The sequence below is a fragment of the Amblyomma americanum genome, chromosome 1, assembly GCF_052857255.1.
Source record: "Amblyomma americanum isolate KBUSLIRL-KWMA chromosome 1, ASM5285725v1, whole genome shotgun sequence".
Classification (NCBI taxonomy): Eukaryota; Metazoa; Arthropoda; class Arachnida; order Ixodida; family Ixodidae; genus Amblyomma; species Amblyomma americanum.
The window spans coordinates 154,759,983-154,780,657 of NC_135497.1; the positions used below are offsets into that span (position 1 = coordinate 154,759,983).

Consider the following 20,675-nt stretch of genomic DNA (forward strand, 5'->3'; position numbering starts at 1 on the left):
GTAACAGTGCACGTTGTCAAGCCACAGTCAGTTCACCCTGCCCTAAGAGCGGCTAGAGCGAGAAGCCAGACGAAGACGAAACAAACTGAAACAGGGGTTACCAGCTGTTCATTTCTGTTTTGTTTGATGGGGTTCATCCGTCCCACATACACTGAATTCTTTACCATCTTAACCTTTTCTTCTTCTCAGCTCTTTAACCCCGCTCAGCACATCGAGAATTACAGTGCGCTCCTTTTAAAGCATGCACACATTTCTGTCATGTGCGAACACAACAGTCTTCTGAAGTATTTTCACGAGACAGATTTCAAAAGCAGTGACGTTCCATTCGGGGAATGTTCCCTTCTTCAGACTACTTGAGTAAACATTGGCGAATTTTTTACCGAGGAATTTTTCACCGAGTTTTGGGGAACTTTAAGAACCGAAATTCTCCCACTTTTTTTTTCTTAACTGGCGGTGTTTTCAAGATTCTACAGGAAAAAAAAAACAAGCCCTGAAATAGGGACTTTTGAATTTAACAGAAGGAATTTTCGGTTAGAGAATGAAACGTCATTGCTCTAATTGCCATTCGAGCGGCCCGCAATGTAACCAAGTAACAATATCACCTAGAGGGGGGAGTGCAGATTAAACACTGCCTCACAAAAATGATGTGCTTGCTTATTTGACTGGCCCTGAAGCAAACAATGACACCCACTGGTGAAAATCACTATGAGCAACGCAATTTCGCAGAATTTAACAAATCTGGCACATACCCAGCTTCAAAAAGAAAGGAGGTGGTATAAATTTCAGCACCGAATGTGAACGCGTCAATATGCAATACCAAAGGCCGTACTTTGCAACTTCCCTTCCTTTCTTTTGCCATTTTACCAGTGGTCACGCTCGGTTCCGATAACGGAGTCGGCGGGCGACACTGGCGTCAGACTGTCAGCACTGACGTCATAAGCGCCCCACACAAAATGGCAAAAGAAAGCAATGTAAAAATGTAGCTTACAAAATGCGCCCCCCTTGTGTCCGTACCAGAATTATTTTTGAATATAGAAAATAAATAACCTTCCCAACTCTGAAAAGCTGAAGCCGAGTCACACCAAAACTTATTACGTAATCCCGTTTGCGAATTACAAACTCATGGGCTTTGAACTAAAAGTTACATTTAGCCCGCGGCACTTTACAGCGAAGGAGCCACTGACAACATTTACCGAATTCAACCTCCTACACAAAGATACTGTTTATTTAAGTCAACGCAACACGTTGTCTGGGCTGACATTCCGAATCGTTCAATAGTCATGTGGTAAACCTTTATTTACATTCGCAATCGATTGAAAAAAACCCTTAACATAGATGCGGAGAACTTGACCATGCCTGCGCGAAGTATTACGCGCATTCAGAGCACCCAATGCCTAACTTTTATTCCCCAATAGCACAACGCGTGCATTCCGGTATTCAAAATCCTTATTACAAAGAACAGGCTTTTCTTCTGTAACTGATGTCATTGCGGCACGATCTTCCAGCATGTGTTAAAAGAAGATCAGTCACATACGATGCCTCGTGATGGAGCATCCTTCTAAGGCTTTATGAATGCGTATTGTTCAAAAAACTGAGAAGTAGGCCGTTTTGACAACGTTAATTGACGAGCTGAGATCCCGCAAATAGTGGGCTAGAATGAGAACAGGCCATCAGGAGAAGCATGTCTCGAAAGAAAGCTTTCAGTATGCTACATGCGTGGAAAAATGCGACATTCGTCACATGATTTCACGCTGAAATTGTAGCGCACAGTGCCAGACAGCTCACAAAGGCGCTGGGAACTGCTACACTTGGAGATATTCGGCCTCACTCCTCTAGTTACGGAAGTCTTTTTTTCAATTCCATTCAATTCCATGTTACGAAGTGCTTACGAACACTAGACACATTTCGTCCAACGCCTTTTGGGAAAACGTGTCCGGTTGTCGCAACCTTGACGCATATCATTCTGATGTGATTTGAGAGATCTAGCGAAAATCCCATCTTTCAAACCGGTGCCGCCACAATGACGCCATGAATAAAGCTACCAATGAGAAACAAAAACGTGCAAAAGGACGGAATGATGTAAAGGAGTGTATTCGTATTCCATTCCATCTTCATTCCATTCACCGTTCATGACTGGCTCAAGCAGCGTTATGGCACCGCTGCCGGTGGGATTCGCCAATCGGCGGCGCGTGAGAAAAACCGAATTCAGCGAGCTACGCTTGTAGGCAAGGCATTCCCAGACAGGAAGGTCTACCCGATGCTGCGGATAAGCTACCGTCAAACTTTGCTCATTGAGTTATACTCGTTATTTGAAGTGTTTTTATTAGTTGTATACAATTAGAGCAGTCCCCGTTCAACGAGAAGAATTTATCGCTGGCAAGGGGCACGCAGTCTTTGCTGCAACATTTCTCTGATAAGCTGCACTGGGCACTGGAGAGGAATACGGTTGACTAAATCAATTTCTACACTTTGTAATGAGCATTTGCGTTTACAGCCGATGAACTGTCACTATCTGCTACCGAACTTCCTGGTAAATTATTTAATCGCAAAAGAGGAGAGTGTTTCTAGTTTTTACGTGGAGGACCACACATGTCTGATCCCTTCGATTCTGTTTTATTAGTTTATATGTCAGCGGTTCACCGAAATGTTTGCATGGTCACTTGCAGTGCAGATACGCAAATTTGAAGAAGCTTGTGCAGTGAGCACATAAAAAAGTTGCTCTGTCACACAGGTAAGCTCGTAAGTCGATTACTTGCATGCACCAAAATAATGCTTACTTCGCGTTTTTCAAGTTAAAAATGTGAAGCACGCGGTACTTTAGGGAGTGCAAATTAATGAAAATGTACTAAATTCATGACCGAGGCTCGGCATTCCTGCCGATTCCTTTTCCCTCAACTCTTTCTCTGCCTTCTGAGTAAAATAACTGGGCGCTTTACAATTGTCAAGCGTTTGTTTTCCGCTGACGCTTACTGCTTTTCTAGACTAAGCCCACATGCCCCAGACAAGGGCTTCGCCCGTCTGTTCTGTTACATGATAGTTTTTTTTTTCCTTCGACAATAAATCCGCGACCGGTAAGGAAACCCCAGACGCAGTCGGATGACCAAACCTGGAAGACCGCCAAGCTGACGATTCCCTTCGCGTGAAGCCCGCAGGTGTGGTCTCTTATGGCGACTCGTCCCTTATGCCAAGCCACGGAGAAGTGCCTGAGAGCACACCCCGTGTCAACTGACCACTTTCTTGAGCGTAATGACGGCGCACAAAGCACCTCTAGTCAATAAAAACAAACCAACGTCTTATGTTTCTTTCGCACCTTTTCCATGCGGCCCTTACAGAATGTCCTGGCAGCCTCAAGACTAGACAGCTTCAACACAGCAATCGTATAGCACTGGCAAACGTACGGCGGCCAATCCATATTCGAAACCTCGGCCCCGTGCTATGTGCCGTTTCGTTATCCCTCCTTTTGGTCCCCTGCCATTGGCCGCAGCCTCCTGTCGACGCGGGCCGTGACAGGCGACACCAATAGAAAAGGTGATGATGACGAACTTTTTTATGAAACCAAGGAACTCCGGTCAAAGAGCACCATGGTACAAGGTATTTTCGGTTCCACAAGGTGGAGTAAAAGTCCTATTTGCCAAGCATTTCACCGTAAGGAAGCTGAGCACCGGGCCAGGGTAAAGGCTGTACCCATTGTATCGCCCGCCGTACTGAGGATCGAACCCCGCACCTACCGCAAGCAAAGCGGATGCTCAAATCATTAGGCCACCGCTGCGGTGGCAAATAGAAAACGTAAACAAAAAAAAAACGGCACAAAATACCGACCCTGCTTGCGTACAAACTGCGTTCATATCGATATCATCGGCAACTTTTTGGCAGGTTCGAGTAACATTTTTCTGAGTAGACAAACCAGTGCTTTTACCAGCACTTTTCCCGAGACCCTTTCGCGACGCACTGGGAGCCTCCATGAACGGCGGTCGTCCGCCTCCAGACAGGGTAAACACTTTTATTATAACAGATGATAGGCGTGGCCCCTGGGTGCCTGACACGAACAGAAAACTTCCTTTTTGGAGCGCATGTCAGGCCTAACTGTAGCTTTTTAGGCGTTACAGTCGAAATTTGATTTTACGATGTTCGCGGGGATATTCCCAACATTTGTAAAATCTAGAAACAAGAAAACCTCTCGAGAAAACTGCATGTTTATTTGCTAGCTAATAAGTCGCTTATTTTGCCCTGCGGACGTTTTTCAAGCATGAACTATTAAAAAAAAAAGATGCGAAGACAGGCTGGCAACAAGTGACGAGCGCACAGCGCTTGAGCCTGTCTCTCCTTTTTGTCCCGGCTCTGAGCTGCCTTCCGTTGTTCAGGCACGTACCAAAAAGTTTGGCTAGGTGTTTCCTTGAGTGTGCAAGCAAAGGCGGTTCTCGCAGCTTGCCACAACAAACTACAGCCTCCTCTTCCGACTCCCACCTGAGACCAAGAAAATCGCCTGAGGAGGTCGACGGCCGCCCTTTACGGCCTGGCTAGCTGTTGGCACGCAGTCAACGGAAGCGGCCGTATCTTAATCTTTTAACACCTACCCTCGCCGGCGAGCAGCCTCCAAAGGTTCCCGTCGCCAAACGTCTGCGCACCATCGATGCCAGAGCTGCAGCGAAGCCACAGGGACCGGAGAAGAAGAGACGGGACGCGTGCTGGACTACCGAACGGGTTTTCTATTCACATGCATCGCTCGCACACTGCACCACTGATGCATGCGCATATGCTCACACGTTTCGCAAGGGCGCCATCCCAACTCTGCACTATCCAACGTTTATAAACGCTGGCCATATCCATGTCCGCGTGGAATCCACGTTGATGCAGCTGCCAGAGTTCCCGCCTGGCGGGGCTCCGTCACGCCGGCGAAGTAGCGTCGGGATCAGGAAGCGGTTTCTTCAAACTACACTGCCTGAGGGGAGGTAAATGAGACATCATTGAACGTTGTGAACACTGCCCACTGAACGCATGTCGCGATTACCCGCCGCCGTGGCTCAGTGGCTTTCGCGTTCGGCTGCTAATCGCAAGGTCGCGGGATCGAATCCCGGCCGCGAATGGCTGCACTTCGATAAAGGGGAAATGCGAAAATGCCCGTGTGCCGTGCGACGTCAGCGCACGTTACGGGAACCCCAGGTGGTCTAAATTAATTTTCCTACGGTGTTCCTTACAGCAGCCCATGTGTCGCTTCGGGACGTTTAACCCCACAATTTGCATATCGTGATCGCCGCCATCAGATTCGTTCCTTCTCACGCCCTATCCGGCACGTTCTCGGCAGCCTCACTGGAACAAGATCCCCTCGTGTGCGAGTGCGAAGACAGCTGGCTATACGCCGCGTGGGTTCCTCTCATGCAAAATGTTTAGCTCAGCTGCACTGTCTGTAATCTGATAGCGTTTGGTCTTCGTATTCGTGCGTGTGCACGCGAGAATATCTGCGGCAATTTTTCTTTCCCCCTGCCTATAGCTTCTGCGCGGAAGCTTCGTAAAATCGGGTCCGGTGGTCAACTCAAGTAAACCTTCTGCTTGAGCCACTCTTCGTGTTTTGTAAATGAAGGGTTCAAAGTAGTCCATATTTGTTCGTAAAATCAAGAGTAAATACACCTTAAAAGGCGAATTTTTGGGAAACAAAATAGCCGAGCTTAAACTGCTTTCGGTACTGATGCACCGCAATGAATAGACGTGTTTTTTTCGCTTTTGTTTTTCTGAAGTTTCAGTTTAGCTGTCATTTTTCGCCGTTTCTGCAGCTGAGATGCACGCTCCCGCCGTTTGGAAAAATGCGCCGGCTTTCATTATAAGACTTGGAAAAGTTAGTAGCTCCAGACTTCTATTGCAGCGGCTAGCATGAATTTCGCTCATTGGAAGCGCTGTCAAAACTGCGGCTCTATCGTGACGTGTGCGCATTGATGAGCAAGAGTTCATCACCATCGAAAAGTGAGCTGTAAAAAACATAGTAGTAGTTGGCTGAGAGAGAGAGAGAGAGATAGATAAAGAGAGAGAGAGAGAGAGAGAGAGAGAGAGAGAGAGAGAGAGAAAAGAACGCACGTTCTAGAGAAGCAGAAAGTGAAAAAAGGGGTTCGAACCCGACCGCGGCGGCTGCGTTTTTATGGAGGAAAAACGCTAAGGCGCCCGTGTGCTGTGCGATATCAGTGCACGTTAAAGATCCCCAGGTGCTCGAAATTATTCCGGAGCCCTCCACTACGGCACCTCTTTCTTCCTTTCTTCTTTCACTCCCTCCTTTATCCCTTCCCTTGCGGCGCGGTTAAGGTGTCCAACGATATATGAGACAGATACTGCGCCATTTCCTTTCCACACAAAACCAATTATTATTATTATTATTATTATTATTATTAGCTAGACTCGATTTTATGCGGCATTAGATTGAGCAGGCTGTAGGCACTGTTTATAGAGAGCTAAACTTACTCCAAGCGAAAATTATGGAAAGCGCCGCACAAAATCAGCTTCTTCGAGGAAACTGACAGACGTATTTCCGCTCATGTCACTTCTTAATGAGCCACTCGAACTTTCGCTTAATCTCGAAGCAATCTCGCCGGCCGTGAATTAGGCTTTCAAGAGGCTCCATTCATTGCGAAACTCCGTGGTAAAGTGAACACTTTGGTCGGTCCCGAATGGTTTGGTATAACGACGTTCTGCTGTATTGCGACAGCTTTGCACCATCGCTCAAATAGCCCGTTTTAAACAGAAAATTGCGACAGGTCGGTTAAACGCGGGTTTTTGGGAAAAATGTAGCAGACGTGTCACTCGCCTTTCGACACTCGCAACAAACTGTAAGAACGTAACAAGTGCGCCGTATATCGTGCGCTGGCCGCAGCGCAGTGACCGACGCATGGGACGTCTGAAAGTTGCGCATGCGCAAAAAACTTGCCCTTTCCGCTGCACTGGATATATATATATATATATATATATATATATATATATATATATATATATATATATATATATATATATATATATATATATATATATATATATATATATATATATATATATATATATATATATATATATATCCTCTCCTCCAATGTTAGGACTTCCACGCATGTTGCACGACCTCGACCACACGGCTTAGAAGCAAGCTCTATGGCCCGTACATTTTCGGCAGTGGATGTACCTTTCGTGCAACACGCAAAGAATGATAAAAAGACCCTTTTCAGTTCAGGACGAGAGCTAAAAAAAAAAAACGATAACGCGTTGAGATACGTTCTACCTCCGGAGCGGTCATCGTCAACGTGACTTGACAAAACCTTCGGAGCGGCAGACAGCGGTGTAACATGATAAAGGTGCGCAAAATTTGCACATCCTTATGATCACGGTTCGCTCACTCCGCGTGGGATCACGGGGGAAAAGTGGCACTCACGAAGCATGAACAAATGAAAGTGAGCCTGCGCGACGACGACTCACAGGGGGCTGCGGACACGCGTGGTAGGCAAGCGTTTGCTCTGTTAGGGGCATAAACTCGCCACGCGGAAAGCGCGGGCTCGTTGCGCATCGTATCGGCTGACGCGTCGGCTTGGCGCACCACCAAGTCTGAGCAACGGGCACTGGATCAGCCGGAACTGGCTCCGTGCGAGTGCGGAAAAGCGGTGCACGAGCGGTGCGCATCCCTTCTGTCCGCCGCTGATGGCGCAGCGCGTATCGGAGAAGCAAGAGGTTGTGCTATACAGTCGGATACAACTCCCGTAATGGCAGTTCACCAGTATCCCCCCAAGAGAAAAGTGCACAACAGCTTACCGCTACTCACCTACGGAGCAGAAACGTGGAGGCTAACGAAAAGAGTTCAGCTTAAGTTGAGGACAACGCAGCGAGCGGTGGAAAGGAAAATGATACGTGTAACGTTAAGGGACAGGAAGCGGGCGGAGTGGGTGAGGGAGCAGACACGGGTTAATGGCATCCTAGTCGAAATCAAGAAGAAGAAATGGGCTTGGGCAGGGCATGTAATGCGAAGGCAAGATAACCGATGTTCCTTAAGGGTGACGGTCTGGATTTTCAAGAGAAGGAAAGCGTAGCAGAAAGGTAGGCTGGCGGATGAGGTAAAGAAGTTTGCGGGGATAAGGTTGCCGAGGACAGGGTTAATAGCAGAGGTATGGGAGCGGGTTCTGTCTTGCAGTGGGCGTAGGCAGGCTGGTGATGATGATGAACCTAAGTCTGCAGTGCAGCTCCGCCCACATTCAGGACCGACGCACAGAATTTCTCCAGGACAAAAAAGCAGTCCGTAGTTAAAACGCTTCTTGTTACCTGAACCAGAAGCTAATCGCAAAAAAATTATAAGCTCTAGAATTTTGATACCTGCCTTGTGTAATGTAGTCGAACAGAAATCTGATTTCGTTTACCGTTGTGGTCGGCCAGCCGACTAATACAGGACGCTGCGGACCACGGCCCAGTGTTACCAACTGCTGTTTTTTTTGTTTAAGTTGTTTCCTACCATAGTGCAAAATCCAAATGCGCATGCGAGCTCGACTGCACTAAGCATTACGCCAGCTCTGAAGCGAAATGAAAGACGGACCGAGTGGAAGCTTGGGCGAGTTGGTGACGGTTCACTTGCCACGTAGCGCTAAACAGACCCGGACGCAGGATAGCGCCCGCCCTGTTTGTCTCCCTGCGTCCGTGTCTGTTTAGCGCTACGTGGCAAGTGAAAGACGGCCGTTCAGCAATTCGTGCGACATTTATATCATTACATCATGTGGAGTGTCGTAGCCTAATACCAGCCCCGTCACGCTCACGGACAAGATGCGCAGACCTGCCGAACCCGTCAGCAAAGCCCGAGGCGGCCATCCATCCGTCAGAAACGCGGCTCACTTGGCGCCTTCGTGTCATCGATGGATTACAACACGTCCCGGAGAGGCACCATACATACCCGCGGAAAAGCAATCATCGTAGGCAAAATAAAAATAAAAGTACCGAAAGAAAACTATAGCGAACAGCTCCCACAAAGGCGGCACACACTCTAGTAGGTGCTCCTCCGCAGCTAACAAGCGCGCCTTGAAGCGAGTTTTTGTAACACCTGTTAACGAGTTCAAATCGAATCCCGCTGGCCACTGACTCCTCGCCGCTTCCCCTGAACAACCCTTCCCGGCGCAGCGCAATTACGTTTCATTACACTGCCGGCTTGCGCAACGGCCGGCGGCGCGCATCATACGAAACTGAGACGCCGCCGCAATGACAACGACCAAAAATATCTGTTACGCGGTATAAATCACGGCTGGTTAGCAGAAAAGTGTGCCTCCACGCGCGCGCTTCTGCTGGCGTCTACATCCGTCTACTCTGAAAAGAAACTCAGTCAAACGACGATGTTTACCGCAAGAAAAGTGCAGTAGCCTCGTAATGTAACGATAGATTGTAGGCTACAATCCGCTGTAAGTACTACAGTACGCATGCGGGCTCCAACAGCCAAGCCCCTGGAGTCCGACGCAGTCCAAATACCGCTGTCATTTCAAACCGCCTCCCGAGAGACAGCCGCCTATGCCTGGAGCCGAAATGAATTGAAATATGCTGAAATTCGGATGACGCATATCCGGAGGTGCCCGGTTTGAGAATATTAGTAAGAAAATAGACTACAGCGGCCTCAAACCGGCCACCTCGCTTTCAGAACATCACGTCACATTGCACGCATCACGATTACCAGTGCACTTGGTTGACCGCGAACACTAGATCTCACTTGCATGCAAACAAATCTGCTGAAGGAATCGCACGACAGTAACCACTGCCGACGTTTGCATCGTCGCGAGGTGCGCGTGAGAAACACGACGTAAAGCTCCCATCTTGCCACTTCCCTCGCAATAAAGCCGCGTTACTTCGACTCGCCCAGCGTCCAAACAATCCAAAGTTTTCCTTCTGAGCAAATAACTTTATTAACAGGGTGTGGCATCTGACTATGCTGGTTAGACAGCAGCAAGAGCACTAGGCACAAAATGCACTGCACTGCAATGCTCGAGCACCGTTATGCTCGAGCATAACAAGCAGAGGTCCAGCGTATTAAGACGAAAACAAAGCCTCCAAGAAACGCCACCGATTATTTTTTTTCTCATTCTTTTCGCACTATTCGGGTCTGATCATAGCCATGACATCCGATCTAGTGCCCACCAGCATTGTGCAACAAAGACATCCGATCTAGTGCCCACCAGCATTGTGCAACAAAGACAGCTTGGAGCGGCGCTTGCGAAGGCAAAACGTGGTGCGCTCTGAGCGCGCATTTTAAGTACGAAGTGACCGCGTGAGACAAAGACCGCGGCAAGCAGATCGGCCGGCAGGGGCGCAACAACGTTTACCTGGGATCAAGCGCACAGTGGACGGGTCCGAGTCCTGATCTCCGATCGACGGGGACAGTGGTGTAGAGTTCTGACCTGCGAGCGAGTCAGGAGTTGTGACTTGCGTCACTTCGAACTTTCCGGTTGTCGTCGATGCAGCTTCCATGTTGAACGCGAAGCGTCGACCGTGCACGCCGGCTTAGCTTACAACGGGCATGGCGCCCGCCGGCCTGTCAGATCGCCCCGGAATCAGTCCGAACGCGCTGAGCACGCCGAGTCACGGGCCCAGAACGCACCGAAAACGACGAAACCAGCAGCCAGCGGCGACCAACAGCCCTGTCGCAGTGCTCGCGCGATCTGCCCCACCGGCGTCCGAACCGCTGCTGCAATGCACCGCGCACGCGCGCCCGTGTTGCTCCGCGCGGCCTCCTCGCCCCGTGGTCTGTCCGCGCGGGAAAACGAGTCCGCCCGTTCGCGGCGCTTTTTCGGCACGCAAGTCCTCGCTTCCGAACGCGAACGTGTTTAGAGGCAAATTAGACGCTCGTCAGGACTGCAAAAGAAACCTTTCCCCGGCTCTACTGGTCGCCAGGAGTCGAGATGGATGCTTTTCTTTTTCCTTTTGGAACCTTCCAAATCAATGCTTGGGGCCCTTCGGAGCAGACGACGCTGCGCCGCCAGGCTCGGACCCGGGGCCCCGCCTCCGTTTTGTTCTCCTTCTCTTTGAACGGGAGAGGCGGGATACTCTCGCTCCTAGAGCGAAGCCGTGGTCCACGTTTGGTGGCGCCACATCGAGTGCTCTTGAACTCTGCTGCTTTTTTTAGCTGGGCGCGAAGCAGACGACGCGGGTCCCCCCTTTTGTTTTTGCTGTTTTCGTTTACGTTGGCGCAAGGTTGGGGATGCTCGTACTTTCTTTCTCCCCTCAAGTCGACAGAAACGCTGGACCGACGTCGGCCGTCATCGATGCATGCAGTGCGCATGGCGACTTCGATTATCTCGCGGCGAGCTGTTTTTGGAAATCCTCAACCACACAATTCCTGTTATGCCAGGAAAGCAGGCTTCACTGCCGTGTTTCTATGCTTTCAAACCTCTCGTGAGCTGACGTGCTTGCTGGTACAACAATTCATCCAAAAATATGGGCGCACTTCGTGGCAAAAGGAGCCCGCCGCGGTCGCCCAATGGCTATGGCATCCTGTTGCGCACTTATAGTGGGATTTCGGTGCAGGCTGGAGAATACGAGATGCTTGAGATCCTTCCTCACACTTGCGTTACAGCGTATCTGAAAGCCCAGGTATAGCTTTGGGCACAATGGATATATCCATGTTTCTTTTTCATATTTTCCTTTACTTCAGCAACAATCCCTCGCGGCAACACATCAAAAAGGAGATAACTTAAACGATTATTATACATACCGGCGTTGTCGAGCTTTCACGTGTGAACTTGAAGGAATTTAGACATGAGTTTCTGCAGTATGCTTGAAATAGAAGCCAAGTAGAGAAAGTGAGAGCAGGTTGGCATTTCCTCTAATAGAATACAATGGGAGCGGAGAGACAAACGCAAGAGAAAGATTTTGTGGCATTCTTGAGCAATCGCGATTGCATAACTGACTCGGAGCGTGCGTCTTTTATGTCACGGGCCACGAGGAATGAGGACCGAGGGTGGACTGATAGACGCAAGAGTGTTTTGATTCTCTTTTTCCAGAGGACGTGCCGTAAAAACCAAATGTTTTCCTTTCCCTGAGCGGCGAAAACGAAACAATAGGATTGCGTCCCTAAGCCTGCTGTACTGGGGATTTGCTCCCACTAAGATTACCGAAGAACGGCGCAGTACCGCCGCCCGCACACTTAACACGAACACTCGACCGCGTGGCCGGGACTAATTGACACCTTTAGCATACCGTGTAACCGTGTTACCATTAGCGGTACCGGAGTACCGGGGGCCTGCGCTCAGCCAATGCGCATGGGCAAATCGCCTTGACGGCGCTAGATGGCGCCAGGCACCCGGCAGCTGCGCGCGCGCCAGCAGCATCGAGACCAATCAGCGCATGCTCACCGGCGGTGGGCGGGCTCCTGGTACTCCGGTAACGGTAACTCGGAATGCTAAAGCTGTCTAATGTTATCGCCGCTGAGCGTCGGCCGGTGGGTCCGAGACCATGGCAGGATAGCTGAAGGCCGCCCGTTGCCGTCAGCCGCCGCAAACACACTGTGCAGCATGCTTTAGGACGCAGCGTCCTGCGCTCAGAGGAGATAATGTTAGCCCAAGCCACGAGCTCTAGCGTTCGTGTTAAGCATGTCAGCGGCAGTACATCCAATTGGTGTAGTGAAAGTGAGGCACCCAAACACACTTTAAAGCGCACTTTAAACGGCCTTGCACCACATAGTCCATACTTACCCGATGCATGGAATAGACTTCACGACGAATCCCTGAGGACCATCAAGGTTCCTCCTCGTCTAATTTAGAGCGAAGATGGCTATCGTTACCGTCCAGCATGCTACCGCCACGCGATGTTCCCCGCAAGCACTCACGACGCACGACGAGTGCCCGAAATGGGAACGAATGCCCAACTCGGCGCAGAGGAGGGAAGGACCGCACCGTGGAATCAGACCTGCGCTTCCCACGGGACGTGGTAGGGGCGAGCGCGCCACCGACAGAGTATAAGAGAGGCAGCGCTCTCGTATTGCACGACGCTAAAAGGAGCTTAGAAGAGTGAGGTGTGGGGTGGTTGGTACATTATATAAAAAACGAGAACTGCGCAAAAAAGGACGACTGCGCTCGTCCCGTGTGCTTCTTCTCTCTTGCCCCGTCCTTTTTTTTTCTTGTTTTCTATAAGGTAAAAGTTCTTGTTTTTTATAAGGTAAAAGGAAGTCTCCAAGTATCCGTATCCGCTCATGTTGCTAAGCCACTGCGGAAGTTACTAAAAGACAATACCGCCAAAGTTCGATGCGTTTGAAAAAGAGACGGATGAGACGTGATAATGCACGAAAGTGAACAGAGACGAAACTCAGCCGCCAAGCACCATGAGCGATAAAGGGACCCTGAAAATTCGGATGCGGAGGATGCATATTTTTTTCTGTCAGCCCAGCAAGCATTTGCAGCACTTCTTTTTCTCGTGGCTTGAAACTGCTGCGACGAAGTTGCGTACACTAGGAAGAATTTGCACGCTGTCGCCGGGTTTTATGCAGGCTGCGGCAGCAACAGTGCGCTGGAACGAGTCCAGTTAGCAGAGAGGCGAGGTCCCTGCATGCATGCAAGAGACATACGCCAAGAAACGGCGGTCGCGAGCCTGTCTCGTGGAATATGATCTCAAATTCTGCAACATATTCCTCGCGTATCATCTGCTGCCTGGGAACTCGGTTGCTCTTTCTGAAGCTATAAGTCACATGTGCAGGCGATCCATGTACCTTGTATTCTGCTCCGTCACTCAGTTAGTCGACAGAACTCAAGCCGGATCACCAGGAAAAAAGAAACAGCTGCCCACTACAGGTGTTCTCCGACACCAAGGCAAACCCGGATAAAGCACGCATTGGAGCATGACTTTTCCCTAAGCGATTATGCTAAAAGCAATAAACGAGTTAAATTGCATCAACAGGCAGTAACTGCTTGCATAAAATATTAGTTTGTGCTGGTTTTACCGCAGTTCAGGTCAATACACTATTTTTTCTTTAAAGTCGAGAAGAAAACAAGGAACAAATTGGCACATGGTCAAACACTCTCATGTGTTTGAGACCGATCAAAGCGGATTGGAGAGGGCGTGCTGAATATTGATATGCAACGCCTTCTATTGAGAAGCTACATACCCTGTAGATGTGCAGCACGATGTCGTGAAAACGCGCTACGCATCAAGCCGTACACAGCGAAAGCCCCCCCCCCCCCCCCCCCACACACACACACACACACAAATTCCGAGACCGACTGCTGTACAGTGAATAAACAGCGGGCAGGCATGTTGACTGTTCTTGCGTGTCATGTTCAAGGCCACTTATCAAGTAAAAGTTATTAACAGCTCATAGGGGTCTTTCTATTTGCATACTGAATTACCTGAACTGTCGGAAAAATTGGCTTCAATGCGGTATAAATGCCTTTTTCGGTCATAGAAAATTCCTTGAGGTGAGGGGGAACGGGCGCGAACTTTTCCATAAATCCACCCCTGGCGCACACAGCGTGCTCAACTTGCTTCGCTCGAGTAAAGCAAAGTTGTTCCGCGCTAGGTTGAGTGAGTACCGTCGACTGCTCAAAAGCCCGGAAAGCATGGCGCGAAGCTCGCAACGGAGACGCTTAGCAGAGTCCGAGTAGCCTGATTTCCTTCCGAGTTAAACGAGCGTGCCGGACCAACACCGCCGGCGCGTCGGCATACCGCGCAGCCTGGTGCCCCTCAGCACTTCCAAGGGACAGAGTGGGTTCTGAACTGTTCTCTCCATGTCTATGGGACTTTCTCTAGTATTGCAGTAGCGCCGCTGTGGCGAAAGCTGCCTGGGCACAGCCGGTGCGGGACATGCAACCCTGCCGGTGTGGCATATGCAATGCAGCAAACGCGTTTGATGAAATAAAAATACTTTCTCTCTCTCATCCCCACTGCACTTCCACTCAGACCCATCTTGTCCACCTTCCCAGTGACAACCGCATCCTCTCCCGCATCCATCCCTGCTCCGTTCGCCTAACACAAGACTCGTACCAGATCTTGGCAGTGGCAGTGGTTTATTAAACATATTACAAAAAAGCATGATGTGTGGACAGTGCTGCATTCCTGTTGGGGAGCCTGAATGGCGGCCGAATGAAGTAAACGGAACAGAGGAGGAAGTAAAGGCCATTTACGCACTATAAAGAAGTAAAAATACATATGCTCAAGCACATGAACACAGAAACCATTCCTCACCTTGTTTTTAAGACCTGACCTACCGCGGTGGCTTTAGAGTTCGACTAGTGATCTCAAGGTCGCGGGATCGACGCCCGGCCGTGGCGGACACCCGTGTGCTGTGCGATGTCATCGCACGTTAAAGCACACTCCAGGTAGTTGAAAGTAATCTGGAGCCCTCCACTACGGTGCGCCTTGGAAGCTTTGAAAGAGCAAGCTACCTGACCCCATTCCTTCCCGAAAATGACAGCCAGAACGCACTCGCGGCGCATTGTCGCCAGTCATCGTATAGCGTGAATAAATATCGTAGTGCTGTCTTGTTCCGGAAAAATTTTTGAGTTTACCGTTACGAAACGCATGGTTTTCCGCATTCTTCAGTCTGCTTTTGTGTACAAGGCCTGCGACATGCAGCAAGCGTAAGTGCCATCAGAAGCTAAATACCGGATCCGGATTAACTTTGCACGGAATATCAACAAAATGAGGTATGTGAACACAATTTGGAACTAAAAGCGACAGCTCTATTTGATACGATTAATAAGCCACAGAAGTATGGATACTAGGCTAGAAGACGAAGATACCTTCATGCCACCATAAATGAAAAGAAAATATACGCTTAAATGTCCTTAGTGAAAAGCTATGCCAAAACAAAAGCTTGACGGTGGCTCAAAGGGAAGACGATGCTATGCAGCGTGTATTTGCTTTGGAAACTTGAAACTCAGTAGCTGTGCGTTATTTTCGGTGTATACTGCCCCTCTTGAACCAACTTTTTTCTTCTTTTTTTTTTCCCCAGGGAGTCGCTTTTAAACAATTCGTTTGCTACACCCGTGCACTCAGAGCAGTCGGTGACGTCATTGGTAATATCACTGCGCCACTCCGAGGTCCGCACCGACAAGCGAAATAGAAATTTCTCTGACATCAAAGGATTACGGCGTATGAGGCTCGTGGCGCATGGCCCGTAGCAGGTGAGCAAGTCGTTAGACGCTCGCCACCGTGACTGGAAAGATATGCCGGCCGAAGCACTGCTGTGAAGAACTTGGCGAAAGCGAGCGACGAAACAGCCGCAGTTGCGCACATGCGAAGAGGAGCGAAAGCGCCAACGGCGAGAGAGACCAGGAAGTGCGCGCCCGCAAAGCCACTGGACGTGGGAGACAGGCGAACGGCAAGAGCGCCACTCCGGCGTGTGAGCGTCACCTTAACGCCATCCCGTTCGGCTTTGCATGTTCGGTCTGTGGCAGACACTTAAAGATGCCGGGAATTGTCGCGACAGCTCTACACTTAAACGCCTCATTCATCCGTAGCATCACAGCGAGAAGTTAAGTGACCAGCAGTCGCTGTATCTGCAAGCATAATTGGATGGTCGCCTAGTACATTTTCCGCATGAGAAAGACTTTTTTTCTTTTTAACTGATACGTACGTATGGCAGCAGCACATTCGCAATTTTTTTAAAAGTGCATTGCGAAAAATGGCCCCACCTGTGCCAAGTATAGTGAGTAAAATCAGGAGGGTGTCTACCACTGGCATGGGAGACATTACGCGTCACGACACCGTAGTTCACGTGATGTGAGGCTTAAGTAGCGAGTGCCTTCAGAAGTCTTCTATATTTTTGCACTGCATGAATAAATAGAGATTATAGGGCTGAAATGAAAAGTCATATAAAAACCTGTTGAGTTTACTCCACACATTGATGACATACAGAGACAAGCAAAGTTCACTTTAGTGTCCCGTTGCAGGGACACTAAAGAAGATATTGTACTTCGTCAATTTGGTTCCGAAATTGGCGATATAACGGCCTCCAGAGCACGTTCATTGTGTTTCAAGCGCACTAAGATGGATTTTCAAAAGACAAAAGCGCCTTCGGTGAAGCAATTGCTATTTCCCGTGCTTTCGTCGCCATTGGTGACGTCATTAAAACGGCAATTGGAAAAAACCCTGCAACTATTCGGTAATCTTCACTGTGATCGAACTCACTTGACTCAACCTGGTAGCGGTGACTTAGCTGACGGCATGGTCGCTGCTTGAACCAACATTCCTTGCCAACGTTAGGAAAATGACATGTCGCCAATAAATAGGAGGCTTTCATCTAAGCGCCGATATAGCGTAACAGGGTGCTTTTCCGGTCTATACGTTTCGTATTCTAACGGAACCTCCCAATAACGGCCAATTGATCCGATAGTGCCGTGCGCAGCTTCTTCTAGAACATACCTTGAGTACGCTACCTTGAGTGTCCCTTAATGAAATGGAATGGCTTTGCTTCAATATTACTCCTATGTATCGCGTTCTCTCTTGAACCGTGTACTTTACTTTTGAGTTCGCTTCAATGCCCCCACTTCCTTTTAAAGCGAAAGCCCTGAAGTAAAAAAAAAAACAACGAAATTAAATGAAATCACTGCACGCGCATTGCAAAAAGTTTCCCAGCAGCAGTAAATACCGGAAACCGGAATGTTTTTTGGTCGTCCGGATCGCTATAAAACGCAGAAAATTCGTCCAGAAGTTGCATCAACTACGTTCGGCTTTCGTTCATTTGTCAATGCCACGTTTAAGGCGCGCATATACTGCGCTTTTCTAGGCGCGCCAGAGGGCGATGCCTGCTGACACTTTTCTCGGCAGTACTCGTCCGAGGAACTACACCAGAATGCCACATTTATCAAAAGGTGCGCTGCTGCCGCCGTACCCAAGGAGGCACGATAACGCCTCGTATACTCAAGTACAAGAAAAAAAATTGACCTTTTCAGCGCTGCATGTACGTCGCCGTCACCAAAAATGACGACTAGTGGTTGATTGGTTGTTTCGTGTTCTTGAAAACAAAAACTTACATATAATTTTGCTTTCTGCGTATCATGACAGGCTCACGGTTAGGCTACCTAATTACAACGCGCTGCAGTGTATCGTCTTTTCTTCACGAGTGAATCTGCGGCAGCAATGCCTTTATTACAAAGGTGTGGTGTTAATAAAAATAATGAACCGCGTGGTTGACAAAGGGACCCTTTATTTCAGGGTCACTTACTTTTCACACGCCTCCAATGCCACATCCTTGCAACGTCGGCGATTAGTTTCCTTCAGACGCATCGAGCCTGCAATAATTGAGGTATAATACCTAATGGCATTGGCACAAAACTGAGGACCGACTTCCACGCAGACACATGTATTACCATAAGTCAGGCACACCTACAGAGAAATCATTTTGGCGGCAGAAGATAGGCTTGCAGACATCCATGCATAACCTATACCTACGTACCGTCGCGGGCAAAATTAAGAGACCCCATCCAGGTTCCGACTCGCGCCACTTCTGCTTGGGGGACGCCATTTGTCAAAGCACTTCTGATGTAGAGACGAGTCTCGACGTCTCGACACCAGAAGTGCTTTGTCAAGGTGGCGCCCTCACGTAGTGTGATACAGGCAATGCTGCGCATTGCAGGTGCGGAACTTTGAGAAAGATGGGGGACTTTTGGTGAAGAATGCGCATCTCAGGTCCCGTCCAATTCACTTCGGTGCACAAATTTTGAGTTTACTAGTATAATAAGAAAGTTGGAGTTTCTTTTGCATGTGCAAGCTATTAAATGACGAACAGCAAACCCGCAAAGCGCACGCACGGCAACGGAGCCTAAAACAGAACTCAACCAAGCCGGCCGCCACACACGGAAAAAGGCAAATCACGCAGAGTGCTACCCGGAATAGCAGCACGCGGAAGAATTCTGAGGGAAATCTCCTTTCCGATATGCACGTCCCAAGAGACACATATATGATTGGGTTAGGTCAACCTCTCTTCGTCCTCCGTTTCCTTCATTCATCCGTGCTTCTCGTGTGAATTCAACTTTAACGCAGCCCCGATCTTTCAGGCTATCCCCCAGAAGTGTCGCACCCTCGCTAGTACACCAACACACGTCTGCGCCTCTAGTGAACCTTGTCTTTATCCTAGCAATCGTCCGGAAAACACACTCCCACCGGTAACAGCGCCATCTGCATGCATGCGCCACAACGGCATCCCTCGCGGATTGGTTCCCGAGAGTAGGCAGGATAAATTCATCGTCATCGTCATCCTCGGCCCGACCAAGTGCCCTAGAGAAAAAAAAAAGACTGCTCCCGTTTGCTTAAAACCCTGTCCTGCGTCACCTGCGGCCACCCAGTGTCCCCGCAAACTTCTAAACCTCATCTCCACACCTGACTACCTGCTGTCCCAGGTCTGCTACGATTTCCTTCTCATGAAATACACACCGTTACCCTAAGCGACCATCGGTTACCTTCTCTCTGCAGCGCATGCGTGGCTTTTCCTCTCCTTGTTCTCAGCTATGGGATATTGTTCACCCGTATTTGTTCCCTGACACAGCTGCTCTCTTCCCGTCTCTCATCATTATACCACTATCATTTTTCTTTCTACCTTTTTTCCAATTTCCTTCTCGCCGATTCCTGTGCAACGAGAGACAATAGCAAGGCGAGAAGGAAGCGACCTGATCCTCTCGGCGTCCTTCCGCACGCTTCTCGCTTTTGGTTGTGCCCACAGCAACCACAAGCCTAAAAAACATTTAACCTCCTCATTAGCGGTAGAATGCATTGGCCCGAATGTCACAAAAGCCGCCGAACAAAAAAGTAAAATACACGCAGTTTAAAAAAAATAGACACGACGTGGCTGCAAAGAAGCCGTAGTCTAACCTTTTTAGAAAAAAGGGGGCGGTTGTATCTAAAGCTAGGCAATCAGGTGTTCGCTGTTAAAGGTCTATTTTGGGGCGAGTATTTTGTATCAGCCCCAACAGAAAAATCACCTATTTTTGTTTCTCTAATGGCGACGCCTATTCCGGCGTGCGAGGTGCTCATTGGCGCAGACAGTGCTCCTTTGCTTCTGAGCTTACTTTTTGTGAACGGGCGCGACTGCAGCGACATCAAATATATTTTTCTTCGACTTCGAAGGAGAGAAATTAAATTGGAACCCTTCCATTGCAATGTCAGCCAATGATGCTTTGAGCCGATGTCCGTGTCAGTGACAGTTTTCTTTACCATTGCGGCGCCTGCCCGGTCACCATTTTGTAGTTTTTTTTTCTCTTGCAACGGCAGTCAAATAAATATCTCCGAAAAAGGACCGAAACAGATAATACACGAAGAACGCGACAACCAATACGAGAGTCCTGACCGGGCCTAAAAATCGAGCTTTAGAGGATATTCCATTCGGCGTACAATATGGCACGCGATATCCGGAACGGTGTGATATGGTTTGGTCTATGGTTTATGGGAGTTTAACGTCCCAAAGCGACTCAGGCTATGAGGGACGCCGTAGTGAAGGGCTTCGGAAATTTCGACCCCCTGGGGTTCTTTAACGTGCACTGACATCGCACAGCACACGGGTCTCTAGCATTTCTCCTCCATCGAAATGCGACCGCCGCGGCCGGGATCGAACCCGCGTCTTTCGGGTAAGCAGCCGAGCGTCATAACCACTCAGCCCCCGCGGCGACCCGGAACACTGTGAGATCCGTCGCAGGCTTTAGAGGAACAGGATGAAAGCACCATGGAACGTAGAATGGGAATATTTCGATCGTCCTCTCGTGTTGTGA

At 49.1% G+C, this 20,675-nt stretch overlaps 1 protein-coding gene across 1 annotated transcript in view; it reads right to left on the reverse strand.

Annotated features, from left to right (window-relative positions):
- kcc (solute carrier family 12 member kcc) overlaps positions 1-10,645 on the reverse strand; it is a 179,006-nt gene extending 168,361 nt beyond the window's left edge. The window contains exon 1 of the mRNA XM_077647406.1: positions 10,161-10,645. Coding sequence (XP_077503532.1) covers positions 10,161-10,232 — 72 coding nt within the window. The 5' untranslated portion in view covers positions 10,233-10,645. The remainder of the gene's footprint in view (positions 1-10,160) is intronic.
- Positions 10,646-20,675: the final 10,030 nt, after the last annotated feature.